We start from the raw sequence: 23,590 nt of genomic DNA, 5'->3' as shown, positions 1-23,590 counted from the left end.
AGTTTGAAAGTTTTAGAATGAAAAGGTGGCGAAGGAAATGTGTCAAAGACGACCTTACCCTCAGCCCTCTCTCTCCTGGCTTCCCTGGAAGTCCAGACTCCCCCTGATGAAAGGCAAAAAAGGACATTTGCAGTGTACACAATGCACATTTCTATGATCTGAGTTGTTGTTAAGATGTTAGCACAACAGAAGGAAGTGTATCCTAACAGAAAATGAAAGTAAATGTATGGAAAGAAAAAAGAAAAGAATAAGAGGGAGAGTCCATACTTACAGGTGTACCTTCATCACCCTTCTCTCCCCTTCCTCCCTGTATAACATAAGAATGAATACATTTTTGATTTTAACTGTGAGGAAACCTTAGTGGCATTTCATTTCAAAGCATAACATGTGAACAGAACCAAGAAAATATACACAAGAAGCTGCTGGAAGTGTGTTTTCATTTTTACCTCTAAACTGGCATCATTAGAGAGAGAAGCATGTTGGAAGGAACAAAAGAAAGCTTAACAGGCGGTTTGATCTTTGATTACAGCGCAAGGAGCAACAGAAACAATAACTACTTCTGTGTGTTTTTACAGTAATATAATGTCTTAGTCTGCTTCCATTCAACTAATCAATATCACACTCGAGGTTGTGATGCTGTACTGAATATCAGCACGGCTGTGATTTGGTCGTAGGTTGCGGATAATCACAGCAGTGCTGATATTCAGTATAACATCACAACCTCGAGTGTGATATTGCTTTTATACAACAGTTATACAAGCGGCAAATAGTAGTTAAAAGTAATACTTGATTCTGATTGGTTAATTACGGCATTTGAGGTCTGTTATTTCTCGATAATAAACCGTTGCTATGAAGAACAGACCGTTGCTAGGGATGTGGCTCTAATCACACAATCCGGAGGACTAATTGTAATCATATCAATCCACGGAAAGAAGTCCGGTAAATTTGCCGTCGGTCTGTTTACAAAGGGGACAAAAACAAGAAGAGGCAAAACAGCAGAGAGAAAGCAATAAAGGTGAAACCACGCAAAAACTGTTGACTACAACAGAGAGATCTGCAAAACTGAGGATGGCACTTGAAGGGTGAGGCAAGACCTGCTCACCCTGTCAGGGTTCCATTCCGCTATAGCAACCTGCTCACTACACATTATCCCTCACATAATCAACAACAGATTAAATTTTGCTTCACCAACTCAACTAGTTCCACAACTTAACTGAAACTGGACTTTTGTTGCCAAGCAACACACAAATTAACCTGCACTCTGTTTCTACAGGTTACCACAGATTTATCTGTTTGTTTTAATTTATCATCAAGCAGTGAAATAAGAGTCTGCTGTGTGATTCAGGGGTACCAGCTTGATTAATGTAGACATAGATAGTCTGCTGTAATGTTAATTGTAATGTTAATAGTCAGAACACCTGAGTGAAGCGGAGTGATACATAGAAAAACAACATCACTGGGACTTTTCACTCTATATCAGCCCTCATGAATGCCTCTAGACTGATGAGATTACTTACAACTAACTGTTGTATAAACATGGCATATCACCTATACTTCTGTTTACGATTGAACCATCACGATAACACTCAGGTTTAAGTACACAATATTATTTAGTTATTAGCCAGCCATGCACACGTTAGCATGCTAACAGAGAATGCTAACAAGATACTAAAGAAGGTTTGCAGAAGTATTATTGTATTTTGAACTGTGTTGAACGTGGCGATATTCCATACACCACTCTGACCTCTTTCCCAGGAAGTCCAGGCTTTCCTGGGATTCCAGGCCGTCCATTCTCCCCCCTCTCTCCTGGATCACCTGAATCTCCCTGGAGAACACATTAACAATCGATTCAATACAAGTAAACAGCAAAACTACACATAAACACAAAAAAAAAACTAGCAGGTCTCTCACCTTGGCACCCGGCCTGCCATTGATACCAGCGAGTCCCTGAAGGGAAGAGCACATGTTTTATGTATTTTGGGTGTGAGAGGTTTTTTGGGGCATGACTTACACTGACAGGTGGCACGAGGGAATGCTTCATGAATACCGGGACCCTACTGTCAGGAATATATCACAGCAGCTGTGAACATTATGATTGTGCCATTTGTTGTTCCGATAAAGAGGCGTGACAACGACGTCGGTGTGAACTCACCCTTTCGCCCTGCTCTCCTTTGACTCCAGCACCACCAGACCCTCCTGACCCTGATGCACCCTGGGAAAACAACAGAACAGGAAATGACATTTAGATAGGTGCGAGATTGTGAGTGTTCCCAAAGCATCATCATCCCCTGCTTGCTCACTTTCTCTCCTCTCTGTCCCGACTCTCCTTTCTCTCCCCTCTGCCCCTCAGAACCGGTCAGACCTCGCTCGCCCTGTGGGAGAACAGCAGAGGACAGCAAACCAATCAGATTGGCAGTTTGTGTGTAAGTGAACACATAGAGGGTATGAGAACAGAATTTGATAGCTCACCTGCTCCCCTTTCTTCCCTGGTAAACCTGGACTCTGAAAGATTCGAGTAACACAGTAAAGACTCATCATCACTCACAGAGACCGTCACAGATATTAGGCGCACATTGAAAATGAAAGAAGAGATAAATTATTAGATGTCATGATTTCTTTCTTATCTGATAACTCACACTCCTGCCGGGCTCCCCTTGCGCTCCATCGTTTCCCTGGGAACAGACAGGTTCACTTATCCTTTCATCTTTGCTAAGAAATTCATTACATCAGATTATGAAACGTTCTGCGATGGAATCACGTTCCTATTGACCCGCTGCTTCTCCTATGATTACGCTTGATTGAATCAGTCTCACCTTTTCTCCTGGAGGTCCGCTGGGCCCGACTAAACCCTGGCGACAAATGGAAAACACGCAATCATGAGCCTGGCTGTGCATTTGTAACAGAACATGCAGAAAATATGACACAAAAAAAAGGCACACTGATGCCATTAGCTAATACTACGTGGCCGCCTGTCACTCACTCTTAAACCCGGTGTTCCTGCGAGGCCCGGCTTCCCTGGGTCCCCCTGAGAGAGAACATCGTTTAGATAAAAGCTCAAACGCTCACTAAAAGGACGGATGTCAACAGTTGAACTACTTTAAATTAAAAGCTCAACCATCACTGCTGTACTCACTCTCTCCCCGGTTTCACCAGCCGGTCCTCTCTCCCCCTGCAAAGAGACACATGTTCAGTTTCACTGATTGATTTCTCTGTGAAATTAGCTCAATATCCCTACTTAGCAACACACGCATGAGCAAACGGCACAATTTGTGGCTGCTACTGCTGTAACTGAAGCTTGTTGTTTAGTTGAAGAGAAAAGGATATCCTCTTTAGTCGCCTGACTTTCTGTTAAGATTACATGTATCCCACAGAGAAGTGTTACAGCCATGCTGAAACGTTTAGGTGTATATACAGTATATAAGACTTGTTTTAATAGCGATACCATCATCGGTAACAGCTGCCAGTACTGCCTCATACGTGGTAGTGGGTATCTGCAAGTAACCAGTCAATGCACCAAAACTATAAAGTATAAACGAGCTGTCGTTTTACGGTATTTGGTTGTCTAACTGCACTCTTTTTGGGTTGTGATGGCATATTTATCTAACATTTTATCTTCGGTTATTTGATATCGTGTGCTTACGATCTATTTTCTATTGCGTATGTAATGGTTTTACAGTTTTACATGGGTTTCTTGCAAGATTATGATTGGACTGGTTAATGAATCGGGCTGGTTTTGAGTTGTAATCGGGCTGGAAGCTGTCAATCTGAACTGGCAACACTGCAAAGGGATACTCTGTATCGGCCAATACTCAAGTCTAGGTGTTGGTATTAAGAAGGAAAATATGGTATATCTCTACGGTGTATTATAACTCTTTCCCACCAAAATTAGTGTGTTGGCGCGGTTTTTTCAGACCCCGGAAGACCCGCTAATAAATGCTGATTGTCTCTTCTCCCATTGCCAGTGGAGTATGCTCCTTTTGGTCTTTTTTCTGCTGCGTCACCGTCTGACGTCACAAACGTGCCCGAAACAGGGTTACTAAACAGTGAAGATGTTACGGTGGTTAGGTCCTTATTGTATCTATTACTCATTCAGTCTTTTTATCAAACTCGGCGCAGACAAATTTGGAACGATGTTCGATCGCTGCTTGGGCGGAGATGGGCGGCAGCATCGCACTGGAAAGGGGGGCAGACACCAGGGTTTTGTGTTCCCATCATTGCCAATGAGCCGAGGCGATAATTACCCGGGTCTACTGCAGAGTCATTTGACCCGGGTCTGAACTTTTCCCACTAACCAAAAAAGCCGGGTGTTAGCGGATGTTAGCAGGTTTTTTGACCAGTCGGAAAGGTGCTTTATAAAAAAAATGCTACATTATTTGGGAGAAAATGTTGCTGGCATTTGATAGAGCCTTTTACCTGCAAGGGCTCATCAGCAAATAACTGATGTATGTGCAAGAAATGAGGGATTTTTATTTAAAGATAAATATTCTTCTGATGCACAGAGGCTTTATTAATTATCTTTACCACAGATGTCTTCTCATTGTGTAAAACCATTTACATTATGTTGCAAATTCTAACATCCATCTTATAAAAAGGAATAAGAAAGAATATTGTCATAATTAGAATATTAAATCCAGAAGCAGCCTTCAGTTCGGATACACTCCCTCTGCAGTTCTCTGCAGCCTTTTGTTACTCCACTGAAGAAAAGCGACTTATGGGCCTCCACTTTTTAACAACATTTTGGTGAGCATGATAAGAGCTACATTTTTAATATCATAACTACATGTTAATGCATGTGCTCTGCCTTTTCAATATGAAGCCTGGTGCTATACCCGTGAATATAGCCCAGTCATTCAGACTTTTCAAATAAAGCACTTAAAGCACAGGCTCTAAAACAGACACAGACATGCACACACACGAGTGATCCTGTCTCCTGTCACGTGACTCACCCTGTCTCCCTGTGACCCCGGCTCACCTGGCTGTCCACGGTCACCCTAAGGGAGCAGAGAGAGTGACGCAGGTCATTCTTTTATTTATAACTTACAAAGAAGTTGTTTTTCTTTCCACTGCCTTACCTTGCCACCGATTTCTCCTGGAGGCCCACGGGGACCCTGCAAGACACGAGTGAACTGCTTAAACGGAAATATACCAAGTGCATCAAGAACATCACAGTTCAGTCCTGTTTGTTTGTTAGCTGAAAATATATATCCAAAAAAAACAGAGTTGGGCAAAGAGAGCACTAAATAGCTTTAGTTGTGGATAGCACCACCATGTGGTCATTTATCATTTATAAAGCACATTATACTGAATCATGTCCTTCCATACAGACCACCTACAATATTGATCAAACCCAATGACTGTATATAAACATGGACGATGTGTCTCCATCTACTCTTATTGTACAAAATTGAGGCCAAAACACCCCCGAGGCGGGCGCTGCCATCTTGCGCTGGTGACGTCATTTGGAGCCAGAGCTGCGCAGTAGAGATCGACGGGTGGAGCGACCGCAGCCACTTCCGCTAACCAAAACACACACTTAACCTCCCGAAAAAAACGGCAAAGATCCCACAGCAGAACAGCTTCTTGTGTTGGTCTGAAGCAGACGTTCACAGATATGTAAACTTCAATGACTGTAGTGATTGTTTTAGTTACGTCTCCTCTTGATCTTCCTCCTCTACTCTGCTAATCCAGAGCAGATCAGCTGCAGGAGCCGCATTTGTCAACAGAGCTGTCAATCATCCTTCTGACAGCATCAAATAACTAATTAAAATGAACACACATAAATCAGCATGATAAGATCTAACTATAATGACAGAAACCATGTTTGAGAAATATTTATTTGACATGTATTTTGATTTTATAGTTTGACTCATGTCCCATCTGTTAACATGGAGGAGGCGGGCTTTATGGCCTATACTGCAGTCAGTCAGCAGGGGGCGATAGAAAGGCTTTGGCTTCACTTTTAGGGAGCTGTTATGTCGTCCATCGTTTTATAGTGTATGATCAAACATGATGCATTATATGTGAGCATGTCATGACAAGGAGAAGATCGTTGTTCTTTTACTAATGGTTATAAAGCATTTTGGTCAAAATACTTAAAATAATGTGCGATTACATATTCTTTAAATGGCATTTGCACCAAACAAATTTGATGCTATTTGCAGAAGGCGGGCGCAGCATTACTTTAAATAACACTTAAAACTTCCTTACTCTCCAATGGTTTGTGTAATTGTCTTTTATTTTGTAAGCCACGTCTGGCTCCAGATGCAGAGGTGTTTTATTTTGAAATGATGATGAGGATTGTGCAGACATGGTGGAGTTAGTGCTTTCTAGTATAACCTGGATTCATCATCATGACATCAGCCATCTCAAACGGCTGTGTTCAACCTACCCGGTCCCCAGGCTCTCCCTGTCTGCCAGGAGGTCCAGTCGCCCCATCCCCACTGTCGCCCTGAAAAACAACCACAATCCGTCAGATGAACACGTCACACGCTCAAACACTCAAACTCCAAGTCTCTCTGTAGCTACCTTGTCTCCTTTGCTGCCCTGTGGTCCTGCCAGCCCTCTAGTACCCTGAGTCCCTGGAGCTCCTGAAGTACCCTGATAATAAAAATGCAATTAGCAAATGCAAAATACCCCCCCCACACACACACACCGAGTTCATCTGCAAACTAAACATGTCAGCACATCGGCTGTGATTGACAGCTCTTACTGGGGAGCCCTTCTCGCCCTTCACGGCCACCCCGCTGCCGACTCCTGGAGGTCCCTGTCAGCAAAGAGAGATAAGAGCTGAGATCATTATGCTCGCGTGCTCCTCGGGATATTTCTGCACTGAGAGGACAAGCTGCTGATGGTGTGACTCACCCGCTCCCCTGTGCTGCCCCTTTCCCCCTGCAGAAAGATGGAGAGGAAACACACACACACACGCACACACAGAAAGGATGATGAACACTGTCGTTAGCACAAATGTCTCTATAATAATCCACACAGTAATCTACACACAAGGTCAAAGGTGGATTCGTTCACTAAAAACACACCTCTCGGATCCTCCGTACAACATCCCAACATTAATCAAACTGAAGGAAGTCGAGTAAAAACACAGCAACAGAAAAGTTGATTGTTTTAATCTAAAGAAACTGATCCCTTGTCTTCACTGCTGAGGAATCGTTCTAATGCGTGTTTGCTTAAAATGATTTGAAACTGAATATTTTCAGTTCTGTGATTCATGTTAGTTTCCAGAGAAATAAAACCTCCTGTATGTAAAAAGAAAACATTCAGTATTTGCCTCAGTTATCAGCTGTACTAACTGTTTTGGGTACACTGGAGATGAAGAATGAAATCTGTGTGAAGTCTTTTTTCTCAAATTTGCAAATTTAAATAAAACCATTTAGATCTTAATAAAATCTTTGACACTTTTTAATTAAAATCAAACATCAAAAATGATATTGTGGAACAAAAGTTCCTTCTAAAATCTGAAATCCTGACACGAACAGTAAATGCTCAAGCCTTCACTGAATAAAATACACATGCAGCTCAATGCTACCACCCTGTGCATGAGGCTGACAATAACAGCTTCTTCTCAGACAAGCAGCTAAAAGCTCCATTTAAATCAGGTCTCTAATATAGCTTCGGAATAATAAATAAATATGATATAAAAATATAAATATATATATATATATATATATATTTGAATAAGCTAAATAAAATTCCTAGTGCACATAACAGATTTATTTTTTTACATATTGGCTGAGTTTGTGTTTTGTTGTAAATGTAATCATGTATGTAAGAAGTTCAACAAACCGCTGTATATTAAAGAGGCAAAAGCACATTTTATAGCACAAAATGGCATTGAGGGAGTAGTTTTTTTTACTTTTGCCTTTATTCATAGGATAGTTGAAGAGTGACAGAAAATGCGCGGAGTAGAGAGTGGGAGATGACTGCACCCGATAACCAGCAGACCGGGAGTCGAACCTGCGATCAGTGCCACAAGGACTGTACATGGGGCGCCTGCTCTTCTAACTGAGCTAAACCTGCGCCCCAGAGAGACCTGTTTTAATAATTTAAATGTCTATTTTGATTTTATAATTACATATGTTTGATGATGAAAGCAAAATCTTGTTTACCATCCCGTCTATATGTCACAACAAAACACCAAACTGACGACGGCAGGAGAAGCTCTAACACAGTAAAGTGCATCTTCATGAGAACAGAGAGCTGCTCAGGGAAGGTTCAAAGACAGCTCGTTTTTTTGATTCATGATCTGCACATGACCGACATAAGAATTAAGTCAAATGTAGTAAATAATTGATTCTCAGTTCATGAGTGATTAATCGTCTCTGTCACTGTCTCACCAGTATCTGATGGTGTACTTTCAAACATTAATCTTGTGTGTTTCATCTTTATCTTCTCTTTAAGGTGTTTTTTTAAAGACCCCTTTTCCCTAAATTGACTGAAGCAGAGATCAGACATGAAGGAGGCAGACCTTGATGGAGAGTCCTGGAGTTCCTGGTATTCCTGGGCGACCATCCTGACCTGGAGTCCCCGGAACTCCAGCGGCACCTTTAGTCCCATCGATAGCTGGCCGACCCGGAGTACCCTTAACGTATATACAGTAGAAATTAATGAACACATCCAAAACCATCGGCTGGTCTTGACGACCTACGTGACTTTGTGGATGTGGAGTGTGGAGAGTTTGTGCGAATCACTTGGATAAAGTTGATACGTTGTTTTCACATCTCTTGAATGATGTCGTTGTTGTGTGTTTTTATAAGAACATTTCCAGTGTCTTACTTACAGGTATTCCCGGGATGCCTGGCTCTCCTTTTCTCCCTGGAAGACCCCCTCCATTTATACCTGACCCTGGTTCACCCTAAAGCATCATGAGAGAACCGTAAACACACACGCACAAGCAAAAACACTTTAAAATACACACTTCACTGTTTCTCTTTTAAACTGGAATCAAACAAACACTCAGCTCACCCTTTCACCTTTACCGCCCTTCGGCCCTTGTGGCCCGCTCCCACCTGATACACCCTAGAAAAACAGAGATAATCTTTGGAGGCACTGACCTTTATGTTAACACATCCACCTAACTCTGCTGCTAAGAAGCAGGACGGTTACTCACTGGGTCTCCTCTGATACCAGGCAGGCCCTGTGAACCCTGCAGACACAACAACATCGTCATGTTACCGCTGTGGGAATATGACAACAAGAGCGCACAAATAGGGTCCCCGTGTCCCTCCATCTACTCACCGGGAGCCCTGCAGTTCCAGGTGAACCTGGTCGTCCCGGCAACCCTGGATTTCCATCAATGCCAGGAAAACCCTAAAACGACAACAAACTACTTGTACCTTCAGTCCTTACTGGGTACACTTCTGTGGGTTTGGTGATGCATCAGCTGTACTCACTCTCTCCCCCTTCTCTCCTTTCGACCCCCCTGAGGGCTCAAACGGGCCAGATGGGCCTGGAGGGCCTGGGCGTCCTTCAGGTCCTCTGGGGCCTTCTCTCCCAGGTAAACCATCACGACCCTACACACACACAGGGACATCTCTCATCTAGTATGTTTGATCAAAATGATATTGAAACATGCTCTGTCAGTGTGAATGCGGGACTCACAGACTCTCCTTTACGTCCCTCTACACCATCTCTGCCACTGTCACCCTGAGGAGTCAAACATGCAGTTATATAAACAGCTGAAAATACTAAATAAAAGAACAGCAGTATGAACTAAAATCATTTTTCCTGCACTGTACCGTCTGTCCGCGGTCTCCCTTCTCACCCTGAAACAAAGGAGACAGATTATAGAGATCAAACAGTCGGGAGGAGGAGGCAGGAACAGGAGGAGAGAACTTTTGTAAAAGAGGCTGAGGCTGATTAGATGAAGCTACTGTCGGAGAATAACTCACCCGAGGGCACTGGATGGTACACTGGTCAGTCCCTGGAGTTACCTAAACAAAACAAGGACAGAAACATCAAACCATCTTGTATCCTCCTTCACCCAGATTTGTATGTCCAGTTGTTAAATTGTTGAGAGTCAAGGTACCAAAAATGAGAAAATGTGTAGTTTTGCTCTTGCTCATTTCTGTATCAGTTGCATACAGATATAACCAAGCATAAACCGGGACTATAAATAGAATAAAGGTCTCTTCTTACCTCTGGTATTCTGGCGATACCACAGAGCAAGTCGGCCAGATCAGTATGTAAGGTGTCCAACTGCGCTGCGCTGCGGGTGTACAGGATGTTTTGGGTGCTGCCGTCCGTCACAGCCCGACGCAGCTCCTCCGTATTCGCCTGTTCGAGACTGACTGCTAACACTGTCAAACCTAGCAGACACACAAAAACAGTCTCAGGTAACAGACGTGGATTAGTGAATTAAAATGAACTAGAATTATTCATGTAAAGTACAATAAGTGTGTTAAATAAGACACAAAAACTGTGTTCCAGTTCGGAGCCTGTGTCACAATATGAGTCACATCCAACCAGGCGAAAGCAAGTTAACAACTTTCATTCTACAAATGAGTGCCGCGCACCTGCAGCCCTGAGACTGTTGGCTGCCAGCGTGAGGTTATCAGCTGATTTTTGGTCCGAGATGATGACGACAGCGCCCGGGACCCTCGGCCTGCGTCCGGCTGTGGGGGCCAGGAGGTACTGTCTGGTGAAAGTCACCGCCTCACCTGCAGAGGGAGACAGACTGTATCACATCTGCTGAGACACACATACGGAGCAGCTACGGAGAGAGAAGGCTCAGTGGGAATAATGAAAGAAACAACAGACCGATGTTGTTCCCGGGGCTTTCATCAAAGGGTGTGGACTGGATCTCTTGTAGCAGAGTGTCAGACCTGCTGTGGCGATTGAGCAGGAACCATATTTTAGGTCTGTAGCCGTAAACCACCACTCCAACCTGGAACAAGAAGTATAATCAAAACATTGTGAGGACACAGCTGAAAGTGATCCTATGAAGTAAGTAGCCTCTCAACTTCCTGTTTTGAATCTTCAAAGAGTTGTACCTGTGAGTCTCGGGGTCCGATAGTGTTGAGCGACCGAGCTGCACTGGTCAGGAGGTCCCGCAGAGGTCTTGCGAGGCGAATCCGATCGGTTGACGCCGGCACCAGAAACACCACATCCACACGCCCGCCCACACACACTGAGGCCACAGAGGTTTGTTTGTGTCAGTGAGGAATCAAGAGGTTGGTATAAGTATATGAATGGAAATGTGTTACCGGTGTGGTCATCCACAGTGCTCTCTGTTCCCAGTCCTGTTTGAAAGGTTGGCTGCACGGTGAAGCGATACCGCCGGCCCAAACGCAGCCCAGTCACCTGGTACGATGTGGACGAAGCAGGGAGCGTAACAGACAAGCCCGGGCCGATATCTGTGAACGGTTTAAATGACAGGACTCCAGAGCATGTATTTAAGAGTGAAATTAATTATAATCCTTATAATAACATGTTTCACCTGTCTCATCCCTCCAGCGTAGAATATATCCCGTGGCGCCCCGTAGTGGATTCCAGCCAAGCCGCACAGAATTCTGGGTAACCTCTGCTACTCGTAAAGTTGTGGCAGCTTGTAGGGGAGGGGTGGTGGCACCAGCTGTACACATACAGCGATTCAGTAAATACAGAGTGATTTTAAACATCAAGTATTGTTAAAAATGTCCACACTTTCCGTGGTTGTTAAAATGTTGTGGAAACCCTTGAAATGAGATCTTAATGTTGGCGTTTAGGACTCACGTGTGGTGACTCTGACAGACACAGGGGACCCCTCTCTGTTTTGAACCAAAGCCATGACCTGCACCTCATACTGGGCTCCGGGGTCCAACCGGTCTAAATCCACTGCTGTCACATCTCCCGCCACCAGCTGACTCCTCTCCTCACCACCTGCAGCAAAGTTACAACAGACACGAGCGTTAACACAGACTGGGTGCCACACCACATCCGTCACGTGAGAAAACAACTTAGTTCTCATGAAAGTCAAACATGGTATTAATATGTTAAGGGCAGATAGATGTCTGATTATTGCTCTCAGATGTGACCTGTATGAAACTATATGAGAGGATTTTCAGTTAAATGGACCACCGTTAATTCTACCGTCAGTTTTCTTCCAGGACACACGGTAAGCTGTCGCTCCCTGCACGCCGACCCAAGTGACTCGGACCACCTCTCCACGAGTCTCCTGGACTTGCAGCGACGTCACAGTTCCGACCACAGACTGATCCAACTCTGAGGGTCAGGACAGAAACAGTCAAATAGTTAGTATTTTCTGTTTCCCTCATCGTAGCCATGTTTTACTGCACAACAGCAATAATGTGTCTTAGACAGACTCAGGATTGTACCTGTTCTGATGCTCAGGGTGGACGGACTCCCCTCTCGAGAGCCGCTCAGTGAGGACACTAACACGTTGTAGGCTGAATCTGACTGCAGTCCATCGATGGTGTAGGAGGAGATGTCGGCAGCCACATTACGAGATACTTCAACTCCTGCACCAAGAAAAGCACGGCAGAGAGATGAACATGTAGAAATATACGTCTTTCTCAAACTACAGACACATAAGGGTAAAAGAGACAGCCTGATCATTAATCTTAATCACAAATCTAAACACTTCACATTATACTGCCCTGTTATAACATATGTATTGTAATGTGACGTCTGTTGCGTACCATCATCACGACGCCAAGTGATCTTATATCCGGTCGCCCTCGTGGAAGGCGACCAAGCAATGCGGATCCTCTGAGACGTGACGTCGATGATGCGAAGGCCAGACACTGATCCACCGTGGGGATTAGTCCGAGCAGACAGTGTGACCGCCTCTCCGACGCGTTGATCAACCACAGCTGCAACACCGACAACCATTGCCTCATCTGGCTGCAGGCTGTCAATAGTGAAGGCCGTGGCCTCCGCCCCGAGAAGACGGGACTGCTCCGCGCCTGCGAGGCATAACAAAAGGGCATAAAAATGATGCTCTTAAACTTCTGACTTTAAGCCAGAACAAAGAGAGAGATAAAGACCAGGAACTTCAAAGCTTTAAAGTCTGCTGCTTTGTAAAGGATCATAAGGTAAGATATAAAAACACAGCTTCTTCTCTATCTTCAACATTAATGTAAAAGATGAATACAACACTTACTGTTTCCTTGTCTCCAGGTAACCCTGTATCCTGTTGAGCCGCTCACACCTGTCCAGGCTATTCGAATCCTCCGACTGTTTGCGTTTGTCACTCTGAGGTTTGTAACTCTGCCAGCACCTAGCTCTGAAAAAGAGGGCATACAGGGCCTCATGTAGACATCTTTTTTTTCACTTCGAAGGCAATAAAAACAACAGACGAAAGGTCACCAAGAAGCCCAACTAAGACGAGTGTCTGTCAAATACAGCCCCAAATAGTCCGACACATACGTTGGGCGATTGTGTCTTTACCCAGAAATAAAAAGGGAATGCTTACATTGAACAGATAACTCAACCCACCTGGTTTGATGTAGACTGTAACCGGTTCTCCATCATTTTCTCCCACCAGCGCTGTAACACTGACGCCGTAAGACACTCCCACTGTCAGGTCTCTGAGGTCAAAGGTCGTCTGGTTTCCGGGGATACTCCTGATTTCCTCCGATCCCGCTGGCATGACGTGAAAAACACACAAGTTTTCTTTCATAGCTTTGCACCAAAACATTTAAGTGAATATAAAAAATGAGTGAGTGTACCCTCTGTGTTCAGGATTATGATGCGGTACTGTGTGGCCCCCGCTACACCCGTCCAGCCGATTCTGACAGTGCTGCCCAGAGACTCCACGACCCTCAGGTTGGACACCTTCCCCACCGGCTGTTCCTCTGCAACAACAACAGGATTAGGACTATCATACAGAAAGATAAACCTTGAAAGTAAAGATAATAATTCAACCCCACGTTTAAGACTCATGAATCAATGAAAAATGAGCTCAGGGTTTGGTGCCCCCTGGCTGGGTCACTGACCTCTCCCTGCGGTGGAGACAGGTGTGGCCTCCTCACGGCCCTCGTACAGGGTGAACAGGGTGATGAGGTATTCTGTGTTGGGCTGAAGGCCTGTTAGCTCATAGCTGGTGGTGCTTTTAGGAAAGGACAGGGTCTGGACACGACCACCTGGAGACAAAGATCAGCTCTATTTGTTCATTGCATTTCTTTTTGAGGCTTTTATGGCATTTATCATTATATATAAAAATTAGTTGATTCAATCCCAATGATAACTTGTCGTTGTTGCCCTAGTTAAAAGTAAAGAATGTTTTGATGAAGTACAAACAAAGTATTAAAGGTATAAGTAAAAGTTTAAATGTCACCTTCCCCCTCCCTCCACTGCAGGCGGTACCCTTGAGAGGACTGAATGAGCCTCCAGGTGAGGCGAATGGTGGAGGGTCCGGTGGTAGCTGCTCTGAGGACCTGCTGCTCCTGACGCTCTGAGGAGGACACATGTCAACAAATATATGCAATTATGTAATATGTCACAAGTAAAGCTCTGAAACAATGATTGGTCCCTGTAACTGCTCCTTCTGTCCATACTTGTGGAAAGAGATCTCTTCCTTAATTTCAGTGTAAATGGTTGGAGACAAAATCCTTGTTTGTCACAATAATGCATTTTGAAGTTAGCACTCTTGCTAGCATAAGATTGCGTCTTTGTGCCATCAGCTGATGACATTTGTTTGCTGAGCCATGGCAGAGAAATTTGTACCTTTCTTATCGTATAATGCAAAACTATAAAAACAGTAATCTTAGCTAGGAAGTGCTCGAATGCTAACGTTAGCTAATGACTTGTTAAATATGTTGTTAGCTAACTAATACGGCCTGATTTCCCTCCAGATTTTCGCTTGCTGATCCATCAGGGAACATTACAATGTTAGCAATTTGTTAGATTCCCAACATTTGTATGATTTGCAAACCTGTAAAGCAACAGTACAACATTATATCAGCATCTGAGTTTAACCCTGAGTGTTTCATCAGAGGAAAACAGCCGCCACGTGAAAAGGATTGTATAGTATTGTATAGTATTGTATTTGTGTAATACAGACAATAAAAAATCCTCTGAATATAAAGCTGCATTGCTTCACTCGTTGATTTAGCTTCTTTTTAATCTCTATTTAAACACACATCTGCATGTAAGTTCAAATAACAATCCGTTACACTTGAGACAAATTTACTTGACGCTCTGTCACAAGAGCCATTCAGCGTTCAGATTCCCCAACTTCCCCGAATGCATCAGAAATGATCGAGCCGACCTCCGTTCAACAAACGAGCTTTTTAAAAGTAGTTTTCTTCTCCTCTGGAGGACAGACCTGACAAAGCTTCATTTTTAGAAATTGAGTGTTTTTTTGGATGGACTGAAATGACCTCAAAGTGTTCCTTGCTGTAAATGAAGGGTCTCATGCAAAGCAGTTTGTTCATTATGCCACAGATTTAATACCTTTGAATCTTGGTGTAGAAGAGTTAAAATTGGTCACACCTGATCTTATAAGATCTTCCAGGGTCCTTTTTGTTATCTGTACTTTTTGTTATTGTATGACGTGTTGTTTTGTTACAGCCAACGTGACTGAAATAAAACAATAATACTTTAGATAAGTAATCAAGAACAGCAGTGTTAAAAATAGTTTGATTGTATTGATGAATTTATTCAACTAAAGCAGTAAATATGTACAATGCTCACTGTCCTGCACATTATATGAAAGGCATCAGGAGTCTTTTCCCAGGCTTGTATTTGAGGGCCGTCCTTCATATGTTCATGTTGACCAGTACCCCGGCCATTATTTGACACCCAGCTTAATTGAATCCCAGTTTTTATTTGAGGGTGATTAAGGAATCCGTTGTCAACTCGGTGTTACATTTCTGGCAATTTTGGGTACAATCCCTGTTTCATTTAAGTTCAAAAGCGTTTGGAAAAATGTTCTTGTGTCACTCAACAAAAGATCGAAATAAGTCCAATAAATAAGCACTGTTATTCCTTTTAATGTATGTATGTTTTAAGCATTAAATATTCACGTAATGAACCTATAAAGGTCAGTTAGATTGTAAAGTGCATTAGACATAAAGAAGAAGCAAAAAATCAATAGCCCTTAGAGGGATTAATAAAGTTGTTTTGAATTAGAAAAATTCAGTTAAAATAATGATCTGCTTATACGGATCAATTTGGCCCAGACAGATAATAACTGTAAATGTTTTCCACTGTGATGTCAAATTTGTGAACAGGTGTTCCCCATCAGCCTCCATCTTTTCTACGCATGTGGTGTTAAATCACTTATGACAGTTGTCACACCGGACCCTCTGAGTCCTGAGGGCTGGCTTGCTTACACCAGCTCCATCTTCCTCTCATTGTGACCTGCTCAGAGAGGAGAAAAGGTATTAGGAGACATAACAGCTCCCTTAAAGAAAAGCCGAAACATTACGAGCATCCCCGGCTGACTGGCTGCAGTACAGGTCGTAAAGCCCGACTCCTCCATGTCAACAGATGGGACATGAGGTAAAAATGATGATTGACAGCTCTGTTGACAAATTAGGCTCCTGCAGCCGATCTGTTCTGGATTAGCAGAGTAGAGGACGATCGGCGAGAGGAGACATAACTAAAACAATCACTACAGTCATTGAAGTTTACATATCTGTGAAACTTCAGACCAACACAAAAATGCTGTTCTGCTGTTAAATACCCCAACATGTGGGATCTTTGCTGTTTTTTCGGTAAGTTAAGTGTGTGTTTTGGTTAGCGGAAGTGGCTACGGCCGCTCCACCCGCTGATCTCTACTGCGCAGTCTCTGGCTCCAAATGACGTCACCGTCGCAAGATGGCAGGGGGTATTTCGGCATCATTTCTGTACAATGAGAGCAGATGGAAACGCTTCTCCATCTATATTATACTGTCATTAGACAGCTTGAGCAATGGTGAATCATGTTAAATCTTTAACAGGGGAGTGCGTGCAGGTGGCTGCTCCCAAGGTGGTGTTGGGAGCAACCATAGGGGACAGTCCTCTGTGCCAGCTTACTTAAAGAAAGCCTGGATATGCTGAGCTTCCTTTGTAGTACAGCCCTCTGGTTAACTTGTGATAGTACAACATTGATGCCCGTCTCATTACACGCTCTATCTTAGTTTTTGCAACTGTGCAAGTCAGCTTGCTATTTTTGTGTGGTTCTCTTAAATAGGCCTGTGTGCTTTCTACTATAGAGTAACTATACTATATTAACTCCACGGGTTCTTCCTGATGTCCTCTACATCGTTGTCAAAAGAAAAGTTACATAGAGGAAAAAAAAGTAGAAAATTGTTCACTTCTTCGTACAGCTTACGTTCAAACACACAGATGTTGTAACGAGACGCTGAAGCTGAAACAGAAATGCCAATTCTATACGTTCAGCCACTAAAATGAACATGTGTAACTTAATCTCCAGAGAACAGCTATACCCGAGGGATGCATGATATTATCGGCACGTTATCGGTATCGGACAACACCCCGATATCCGCCGATATAATTAACCGATAAAATAATGGGCTGCTGCATACTTGATTAAATGCCCGACCTCGGCACAATGTCCCCGGCGCGAAGAAGACCTGCGCGGCGCAGCGTGATGACGTCACGTGTGTCTACCTGCAGCATGAGAGAGTCAGAAGCCAAAATGTCCGTGGTGTGGAAGTCTTTCAAAGTGTCTGAAATAGAAAGCAAAACTGCTGTTTGCAATGACTGCTCAGCTTCGGTGATGCGAGGAGGAGCCAAGGCAAAGTCGGGAAAAAATATCGGTATCGGTAATCGGCTAAATGAGTTGTAAAATATCGGCATATCGGCAAAAATCCAATATCGTGCATCCCTACTATACCCAAAAGTAAATAAAGATGATACATGCCACTTTCAAAGCCTTCCAATCCCCAAGATTTAATAGTTCAACAGTGAAATGCAGTATTTCCACATATTCACAAACGCAACGTGCTCATATTCATGCCAGGACTTTCACGGTTCAGTGATCTGTTGTGAAATGATACAAAAACTACTGTTTTGAGGAGGTGCCAACACTCTATCATTGGCAGCGTAATGAATTACACACACAACACCACGCCTCTGCCCTCAGGCTGCAGGTGTTGTGGACTGTAGTGGTTAAAAGAGAAATGCTCTCCTTGGCAAAGAGTAAAAAAATCACACAGGTCAGTGCTACGAGACAAATAGTTTCTCTCTCATACTGTACGTGGCCACAGGGCTCCTCTGGTACGTGTGATGAATATAAATCAATGAGAAAATGTCAGTGGGCAGAGCACAGGCCAAAGAACAAAGAGGCAGAGCAAAGGTTCCCACTGATGTCCCCCCTGGGCCTGAGAGCCAGACTAAACACTAACAAGCTCAGCATTTCACTCCATAACACATCCCGGGGCTTGATTGAACTCTACTGAAGTGGTTGAAAAAGTGGAAGAAGATAAAAATAACCAAACATTCATTTAAAAAACATCAACTTTAATTACCTGTCACGTTTTAATAAAGATGTATTGTAATGTTAGTTATCCTACATGTTAATGCTGTTGGATGAAAATGTGAATGATTTATATGCAATAAAAAAAAAAACACGAGGGCTTCATTAAGTGTGGTCTTCACGAAAAGCAAAAAAAAAAAAAAAAACATATTTTCCTAATTAGGAGGAAGAGCCGACTCATCACAAACCACAGACACAACAAAGTGTTGTACCGCAAACGGTTTAAACAGGAACAAACAGGAGAAAAAGACGCTAAAGTTTAAGTTAGTGTTGTAAACTGTATATAGCACATTTCATACATCTCACCTCTTTGATAGCAGAACTGGGCCACACAAAGATTTTCACTGACTCAGACTCCATTCAAAGAAAACTGCTCCAACCTCTCTGACTCCATATGGGCATTACTCACACCAGACAGATGGTGTGTGTGTGTGTGTGTATGAGTGTGTAGGTGTGCTAGAAATGTTCCTAAAACAGAACTAAACAGTAACACGTGTCGGATTTTAAATTAGAGACAAACATCTGGGAAGATTGTTGGCCATCTTGTCTGCCGTTGCTTCCTGTCCCTTTAGTTGGCAGGACGCACGACAAGGAAACCAACAATTTCTTTGTAATAAATTAACTTTTTTGTTGTGTAACTGAGATTTAAAGGGGAAGAGGGGACAAATTCACAGGGAGCAGCGAGACGATAAGTTGTGATGAAAACCTACCTATCTTGAACCTGGCTGTCTTTACAGGCCCCTCAGTATTGCCCTCATACAGCGGGATGACAGTGACGATGTACTCAGTGTCGGGCTGCAGTCTGGACAAAGTGTGGACCTCAATGTCCCCAGTGACCTCCACAGTCTCCACATTTCGCCCTTGGTGAACAGAAAAACAAAATATTCTGATGTGTATTTAAATATGTAAAAAATAAAAACACAAACGTTTGATGTCGTCTTCTTTGTCCTGACCTGTAAATGGTCCCCAGACCAGACGGTAGGCCCGCGCACCACTGACGCCTCTCCACCGCACGCGAACACTGCCCTCTGACTCCGTCTCCACTGTTAACTGCTCCACCGCCTCAAGGCGCACTGACACACGCAACAACATGAACACACGGACAATTTAAACCTCATTTGCTAGTTACACTGAAACCTCATTCCAGCCACACAGAGATAGTATCCTTACACATGAACAGAGCATATCCTGTATCTCTTACCTGTTTAAATAAGGTGCATTTTTTATTATATTACGTCTTCTGACATTTGCCACGATCATATAAACACAAAAGTACCAATTAAAAGTGCCTCAGGTTGAACTCACATGTGCGTGCGTTGAGGACGGACGGGGACGCAGAGTTTCGGGGGAACAGCGGGTAGAGGCTGATGACGTACTCCGTGTCGGGCTGCAGCGACTCCAGCGTGATGGAGGTGGAGTCTGCAGACAGGGACTGCTCCAACAGCTGAGATGCTGGCTGACCTGCTCTCCCAACCACACAATAAAGATGGGAGATCAATTAGTGCAGGAGATCAATTAGGGCGCTAATAGCATTCACAAATTATGCGGCGCAGTTACAGTATGTCATCGGACAAATTAGCTGACAACAAAGCTGCTGATAAACGGGATGTGTCGTCGCCTCATTAAGTTTACGTCACTCTCACCTCTGAGCACAAAGGCTTAGTTTGGCTACCATCCAGCTGTAGAGAAATGTGTGCGTCTGTGTGCATGTCCTGCATATGTAGGGTGTGTTAATATCCGTCTAGTTTAAGTTAACTGTGTCAAATGTGCAACTTGCCACAACAGGCCGAAAAGAAACATGTATAAACATCGCACCTCTCACTACAGGATACGCACAGACCTCATTTAAATACTCTCACTGGAGCTCCATGTGAGACTGGCACTCCTGCCACACGTTCAGAAGGAGAAACTGTTTATATGAGCCCTCAGGGGCCACTTTCCTCTCCTCCTGAATCATGGCACAAGCACCCAGACATCCCAACACGGCTGTGATCTGTGCCACACCCTGTCTGTGGCGATCTGTGACATAAGTAAGAGTTTTCATCGCCTATGTTTCATCAACACCGGTGATGATAAAATGTATTTGATATTTAAGGTAATGAACGGGCCATAAAATCTTTACTGACAGTCAGAGCCCGAGGGAGTTGAGGTGTTAAAGAAGCTCATGTTCCTGTACTCAGCCTTGAATGCTGTACATTCTTGACATGTTTCAAACTTGCTACCAACAGGTTAACTGTTTTTCACTCCTGTGGCTTCTTTTCATCCTTCGCTCTGCCAAGATGTGCTTTTGTGACGAGATATCTGTCAGCAGTCGACAGACCATAAAAACTACATTGTGTCTTTTTTCTTTGTTCTGAAGAAGAGATGTCACTAATGTGTTTATCTTAGACAAGAGGCAGGCATGAAGAAAGACAGACGGAGATGGACAGGAGTAGAAAGAGACCTCGGGGTCCATAGGTGAGTCTGTAGCCCTGGACAGGAGTGGAAGGCTGATCCCAGCCCACAGAGAGGGAGAAGAAGCCTGCCTGGACCAGACGTAGACTGGAGACCCCTGGCAAAGACCCTGTATGAGGAAGAAAATAGACAAGGCAGGTGCATATGTTAAGTTTAACATCAGTTTTGGCTGACATTTGCCTCCTTCCCTTCTTACTCACTGGTTCGCTGCTTGGCAGACACAGACTCTCCCACGCTGTTGGGGTACTGGGCGATAATAGTCACCAGGTAGTCGGTTCCTGACCTCAGCTCTCGTGCGATAAAGTTCCTCTGACTGGCAGCGACGGTCTCCTGCAGGGCAAAGCGTAGGTCATCTAAAAAAACAGTGAACGCTGAAACAAGTTTAAGCAAAGTGAACGACGCATAGATAATGATAGACGGTTGAGCTGGCATTCTTCTATTTTCATCTTGTCTGCCAGGGTACACAGGAGGGAATTTCACTCCTCACTCTGCCAAGATGTAATCTCTACAGCACCTCCATGAAGATGAAGATCCACCCATTAGACGTGTTTGTACTCAGCCTGAAGGTAAGTGTTTCTCGCGAGGACGCAGCATTGAATATTGCTATTTGCAACTTCAATGTAAGTCATACCAATACTCATATCTATGCGTCACCAATAGTATTCAACACTGATGTTGGTTTCGTATATCCACACCAGAGACGTGGACTTGAGAGTTGGTGACTTGGACTTGAGTCGAATTGAGTCACTGTTTTGATGACTTGCGACTTGCATGATGACTCGGACGACTCGGTGTTCATAAGTTTGAATGTTAGCTGTTAAATATAAAATGATAAAATTCAATGTTATAAAGTATCTGTCTAGCTATCAAGCAGCGCAAATTCGGAATCATGATTGGACGCCTCAAAAAGCTTTCGGTATGTGATTGTCATGGTTGGATGCCTGGCTGTCAGTCAAACTCCTCACTATGGCAACACACTACATCAAAGTCCCCCGCTACCTGATGTTGAAGCCTCATCAGTCGTACTCGTTACAACTCATCCTGGCTGCGTCTTTGCCAAGATAATACAGATACAATTCATAGTCATACTTTCTGAACAGGTCATATAAATTGACCAATAATATCATTATTAGACGAGCTACCAACACCTTGTCTTTTCTCTTTATAAAGACTGGGTACTAAAGATTAGAGTGCTGTATCTTGGGTGGAAAAAAGGGACTTGACTTGCCTTAACTAAGGACTCAACTTGACTTGACCTGCCCAACATAAAATTACTCCAGACTTGCCTGAGACTTGGACCAAATGACTCGAGACTTACTTGGGAGGATCCAGCATGCAATACAAATCTTAGATCACATGCCTGGCTGAAGATTTGTCACATCAACCCGGTGTGACCTCGCAGATGGCGTTTTATGTCTCCAAGGCAACCGTTCTTTCAAACAGTATTAAAATTTTGCACCACATACTGGTTTTAAAATATCAACAAGAGGGTCAAAGTTCTATGTCACAAATGTAAGAGCTGCGACTCACCTGACGCAGTTCAGATGTAATAGGCTGACCCAGGCCCGATAGTGGCACATACTGGACCACATAGCCGCTCACAGGGCCCCCTGCCTGAGTCCAGCGAAACTTTAGAGAATCAGACGTCTGGCTCGTGAACTGAATGTTGGACGGACCAGAAAATGCCTCTGATACAAGAGGGACAGAAGAGAGTGGAAGCAGGATGAGACACAGATAATCTAAGTAATACTGATGTGTCTGACTTGTGTATTTAGATGCTTGTGTTAGTAGTAACTTATGTTATGCTAGTTAAGTTCACCAACATACCATCACTAGCGTACACTCCTCCTGCTTTGGAACAAACTTGAGGGCTCACAAGAGGAAGAAGAGTGTTCAGCAGTTTGAAGTCCCCGACAAAGGAGGTGAACTCGCTGCTGGGCTGGGAGGAGATCTGAGCCAATTCGTTCTTGTCTGCACTCTTTATGCCTAACAAGCACACACAAAAATCACAATGGCTTATTTACAATCAAAAACGACTTTGATTAAGAGTGGAGGAAATGCAGACGAGGCGCCTACCAACGGCATAAACATGCACTCCTTGACTGCGCAGCTTCTGTGCTGGATCCTGCACGCTGTCCTGCGACTTCCCGTCAGTGATCAGGATGGTGATCTAAAATAAAAGGAGGACCAACAGTTTTAACTGAAAACACACTATTTATATATTACACAGGCAGCTTTATAAGTTTACGGCAGCTCCTCAGACCTTTGGTACGTCCCGACTGGACGCAGGGTTGAAGAAGTTATCAGAGACAAACTTGAGGCCAGCACCAGTGCGAGTGTTTCCACCCTTATAGTTCAGATTCTGCACAGCGTTGACCAGCTCAGTGCCGTTCAGGTAGGTAGTAAATGTAAATTCAACTCTGCAGGAAGAGAAATGCACATGAAAACTTTAATCTGTACCTGCGGTGAGATTATTTGGCAAGTATTGAATATAAATCCTGTGCTTCACCTGGAGGTGTCGCTGTACTGTATGGCCCCAAACCGTATCCCTGACTCCCTGACAGCACCGGCAAATGGTTTCACGATTCCAGCCATAAAGCCTTTGACCTGCAGGAAGTTAACTCTGCCGATACTGGAAGAGCCATCGACCAGGAAGACAATATCTGCTGCTTGCACATTATTACACCTGCCTGCAGG

The 23,590-nt window shown here is 43.8% G+C and overlaps 1 protein-coding gene across 1 annotated transcript in view; it reads right to left on the bottom strand.

The window, feature by feature from the left end:
- The window catches only part of col7a1 (collagen, type VII, alpha 1), a 70,250-nt gene that overhangs the window by 37,881 nt on the left and 8,779 nt on the right, over positions 1-23,590 (bottom strand). The window contains exons 3-53 of the mRNA XM_069677947.1: positions 23,403-23,583; positions 23,157-23,313; positions 22,970-23,063; positions 22,721-22,879; positions 22,424-22,581; positions 21,094-21,223; positions 20,883-21,002; positions 19,745-19,900; positions 19,393-19,512; positions 19,150-19,299; positions 14,291-14,407; positions 13,950-14,096; positions 13,683-13,808; positions 13,450-13,596; positions 13,115-13,237; positions 12,651-12,917; positions 12,327-12,470; positions 12,082-12,213; positions 11,725-11,871; positions 11,450-11,584; positions 11,217-11,366; positions 11,004-11,140; positions 10,771-10,897; positions 10,527-10,670; positions 10,150-10,319; positions 9,903-9,944; positions 9,750-9,776; positions 9,613-9,657; positions 9,405-9,524; positions 9,250-9,321; positions 9,122-9,157; positions 8,977-9,030; positions 8,792-8,866; positions 8,480-8,593; positions 6,862-6,888; positions 6,710-6,763; positions 6,526-6,597; positions 6,389-6,448; positions 5,073-5,108; positions 4,947-4,991; positions 3,134-3,169; positions 2,981-3,025; positions 2,814-2,849; positions 2,637-2,672; positions 2,470-2,502; positions 2,301-2,372; positions 2,153-2,212; positions 1,912-1,947; positions 1,745-1,825; positions 272-307; positions 59-103 (exon numbers count right to left, since the gene is read on the bottom strand). Coding sequence (XP_069534048.1) covers positions 59-103; positions 272-307; positions 1,745-1,825; positions 1,912-1,947; positions 2,153-2,212; positions 2,301-2,372; positions 2,470-2,502; positions 2,637-2,672; positions 2,814-2,849; positions 2,981-3,025; positions 3,134-3,169; positions 4,947-4,991; positions 5,073-5,108; positions 6,389-6,448; positions 6,526-6,597; positions 6,710-6,763; positions 6,862-6,888; positions 8,480-8,593; positions 8,792-8,866; positions 8,977-9,030; positions 9,122-9,157; positions 9,250-9,321; positions 9,405-9,524; positions 9,613-9,657; positions 9,750-9,776; positions 9,903-9,944; positions 10,150-10,319; positions 10,527-10,670; positions 10,771-10,897; positions 11,004-11,140; positions 11,217-11,366; positions 11,450-11,584; positions 11,725-11,871; positions 12,082-12,213; positions 12,327-12,470; positions 12,651-12,917; positions 13,115-13,237; positions 13,450-13,596; positions 13,683-13,808; positions 13,950-14,096; positions 14,291-14,407; positions 19,150-19,299; positions 19,393-19,512; positions 19,745-19,900; positions 20,883-21,002; positions 21,094-21,223; positions 22,424-22,581; positions 22,721-22,879; positions 22,970-23,063; positions 23,157-23,313; positions 23,403-23,583 — 5,033 coding nt within the window. The remainder of the gene's footprint in view (positions 1-58; positions 104-271; positions 308-1,744; positions 1,826-1,911; positions 1,948-2,152; positions 2,213-2,300; positions 2,373-2,469; positions 2,503-2,636; positions 2,673-2,813; positions 2,850-2,980; positions 3,026-3,133; positions 3,170-4,946; positions 4,992-5,072; positions 5,109-6,388; positions 6,449-6,525; positions 6,598-6,709; positions 6,764-6,861; positions 6,889-8,479; positions 8,594-8,791; positions 8,867-8,976; positions 9,031-9,121; positions 9,158-9,249; positions 9,322-9,404; positions 9,525-9,612; positions 9,658-9,749; positions 9,777-9,902; positions 9,945-10,149; positions 10,320-10,526; positions 10,671-10,770; positions 10,898-11,003; positions 11,141-11,216; positions 11,367-11,449; positions 11,585-11,724; positions 11,872-12,081; positions 12,214-12,326; positions 12,471-12,650; positions 12,918-13,114; positions 13,238-13,449; positions 13,597-13,682; positions 13,809-13,949; positions 14,097-14,290; positions 14,408-19,149; positions 19,300-19,392; positions 19,513-19,744; positions 19,901-20,882; positions 21,003-21,093; positions 21,224-22,423; positions 22,582-22,720; positions 22,880-22,969; positions 23,064-23,156; positions 23,314-23,402; positions 23,584-23,590) is intronic.

Source organism: Semicossyphus pulcher, unplaced genomic scaffold, assembly GCF_022749685.1.
Source record: "Semicossyphus pulcher isolate SPU_LCO1_2020_fin unplaced genomic scaffold, fSemPul1.0.p SCAF_3, whole genome shotgun sequence".
Classification (NCBI taxonomy): Eukaryota; Metazoa; Chordata; class Actinopteri; order Labriformes; family Labridae; genus Semicossyphus; species Semicossyphus pulcher.
Note: the sequence above shows the minus strand (reverse complement) of the source record. Positions and strands in the feature narration are given on the sequence as shown.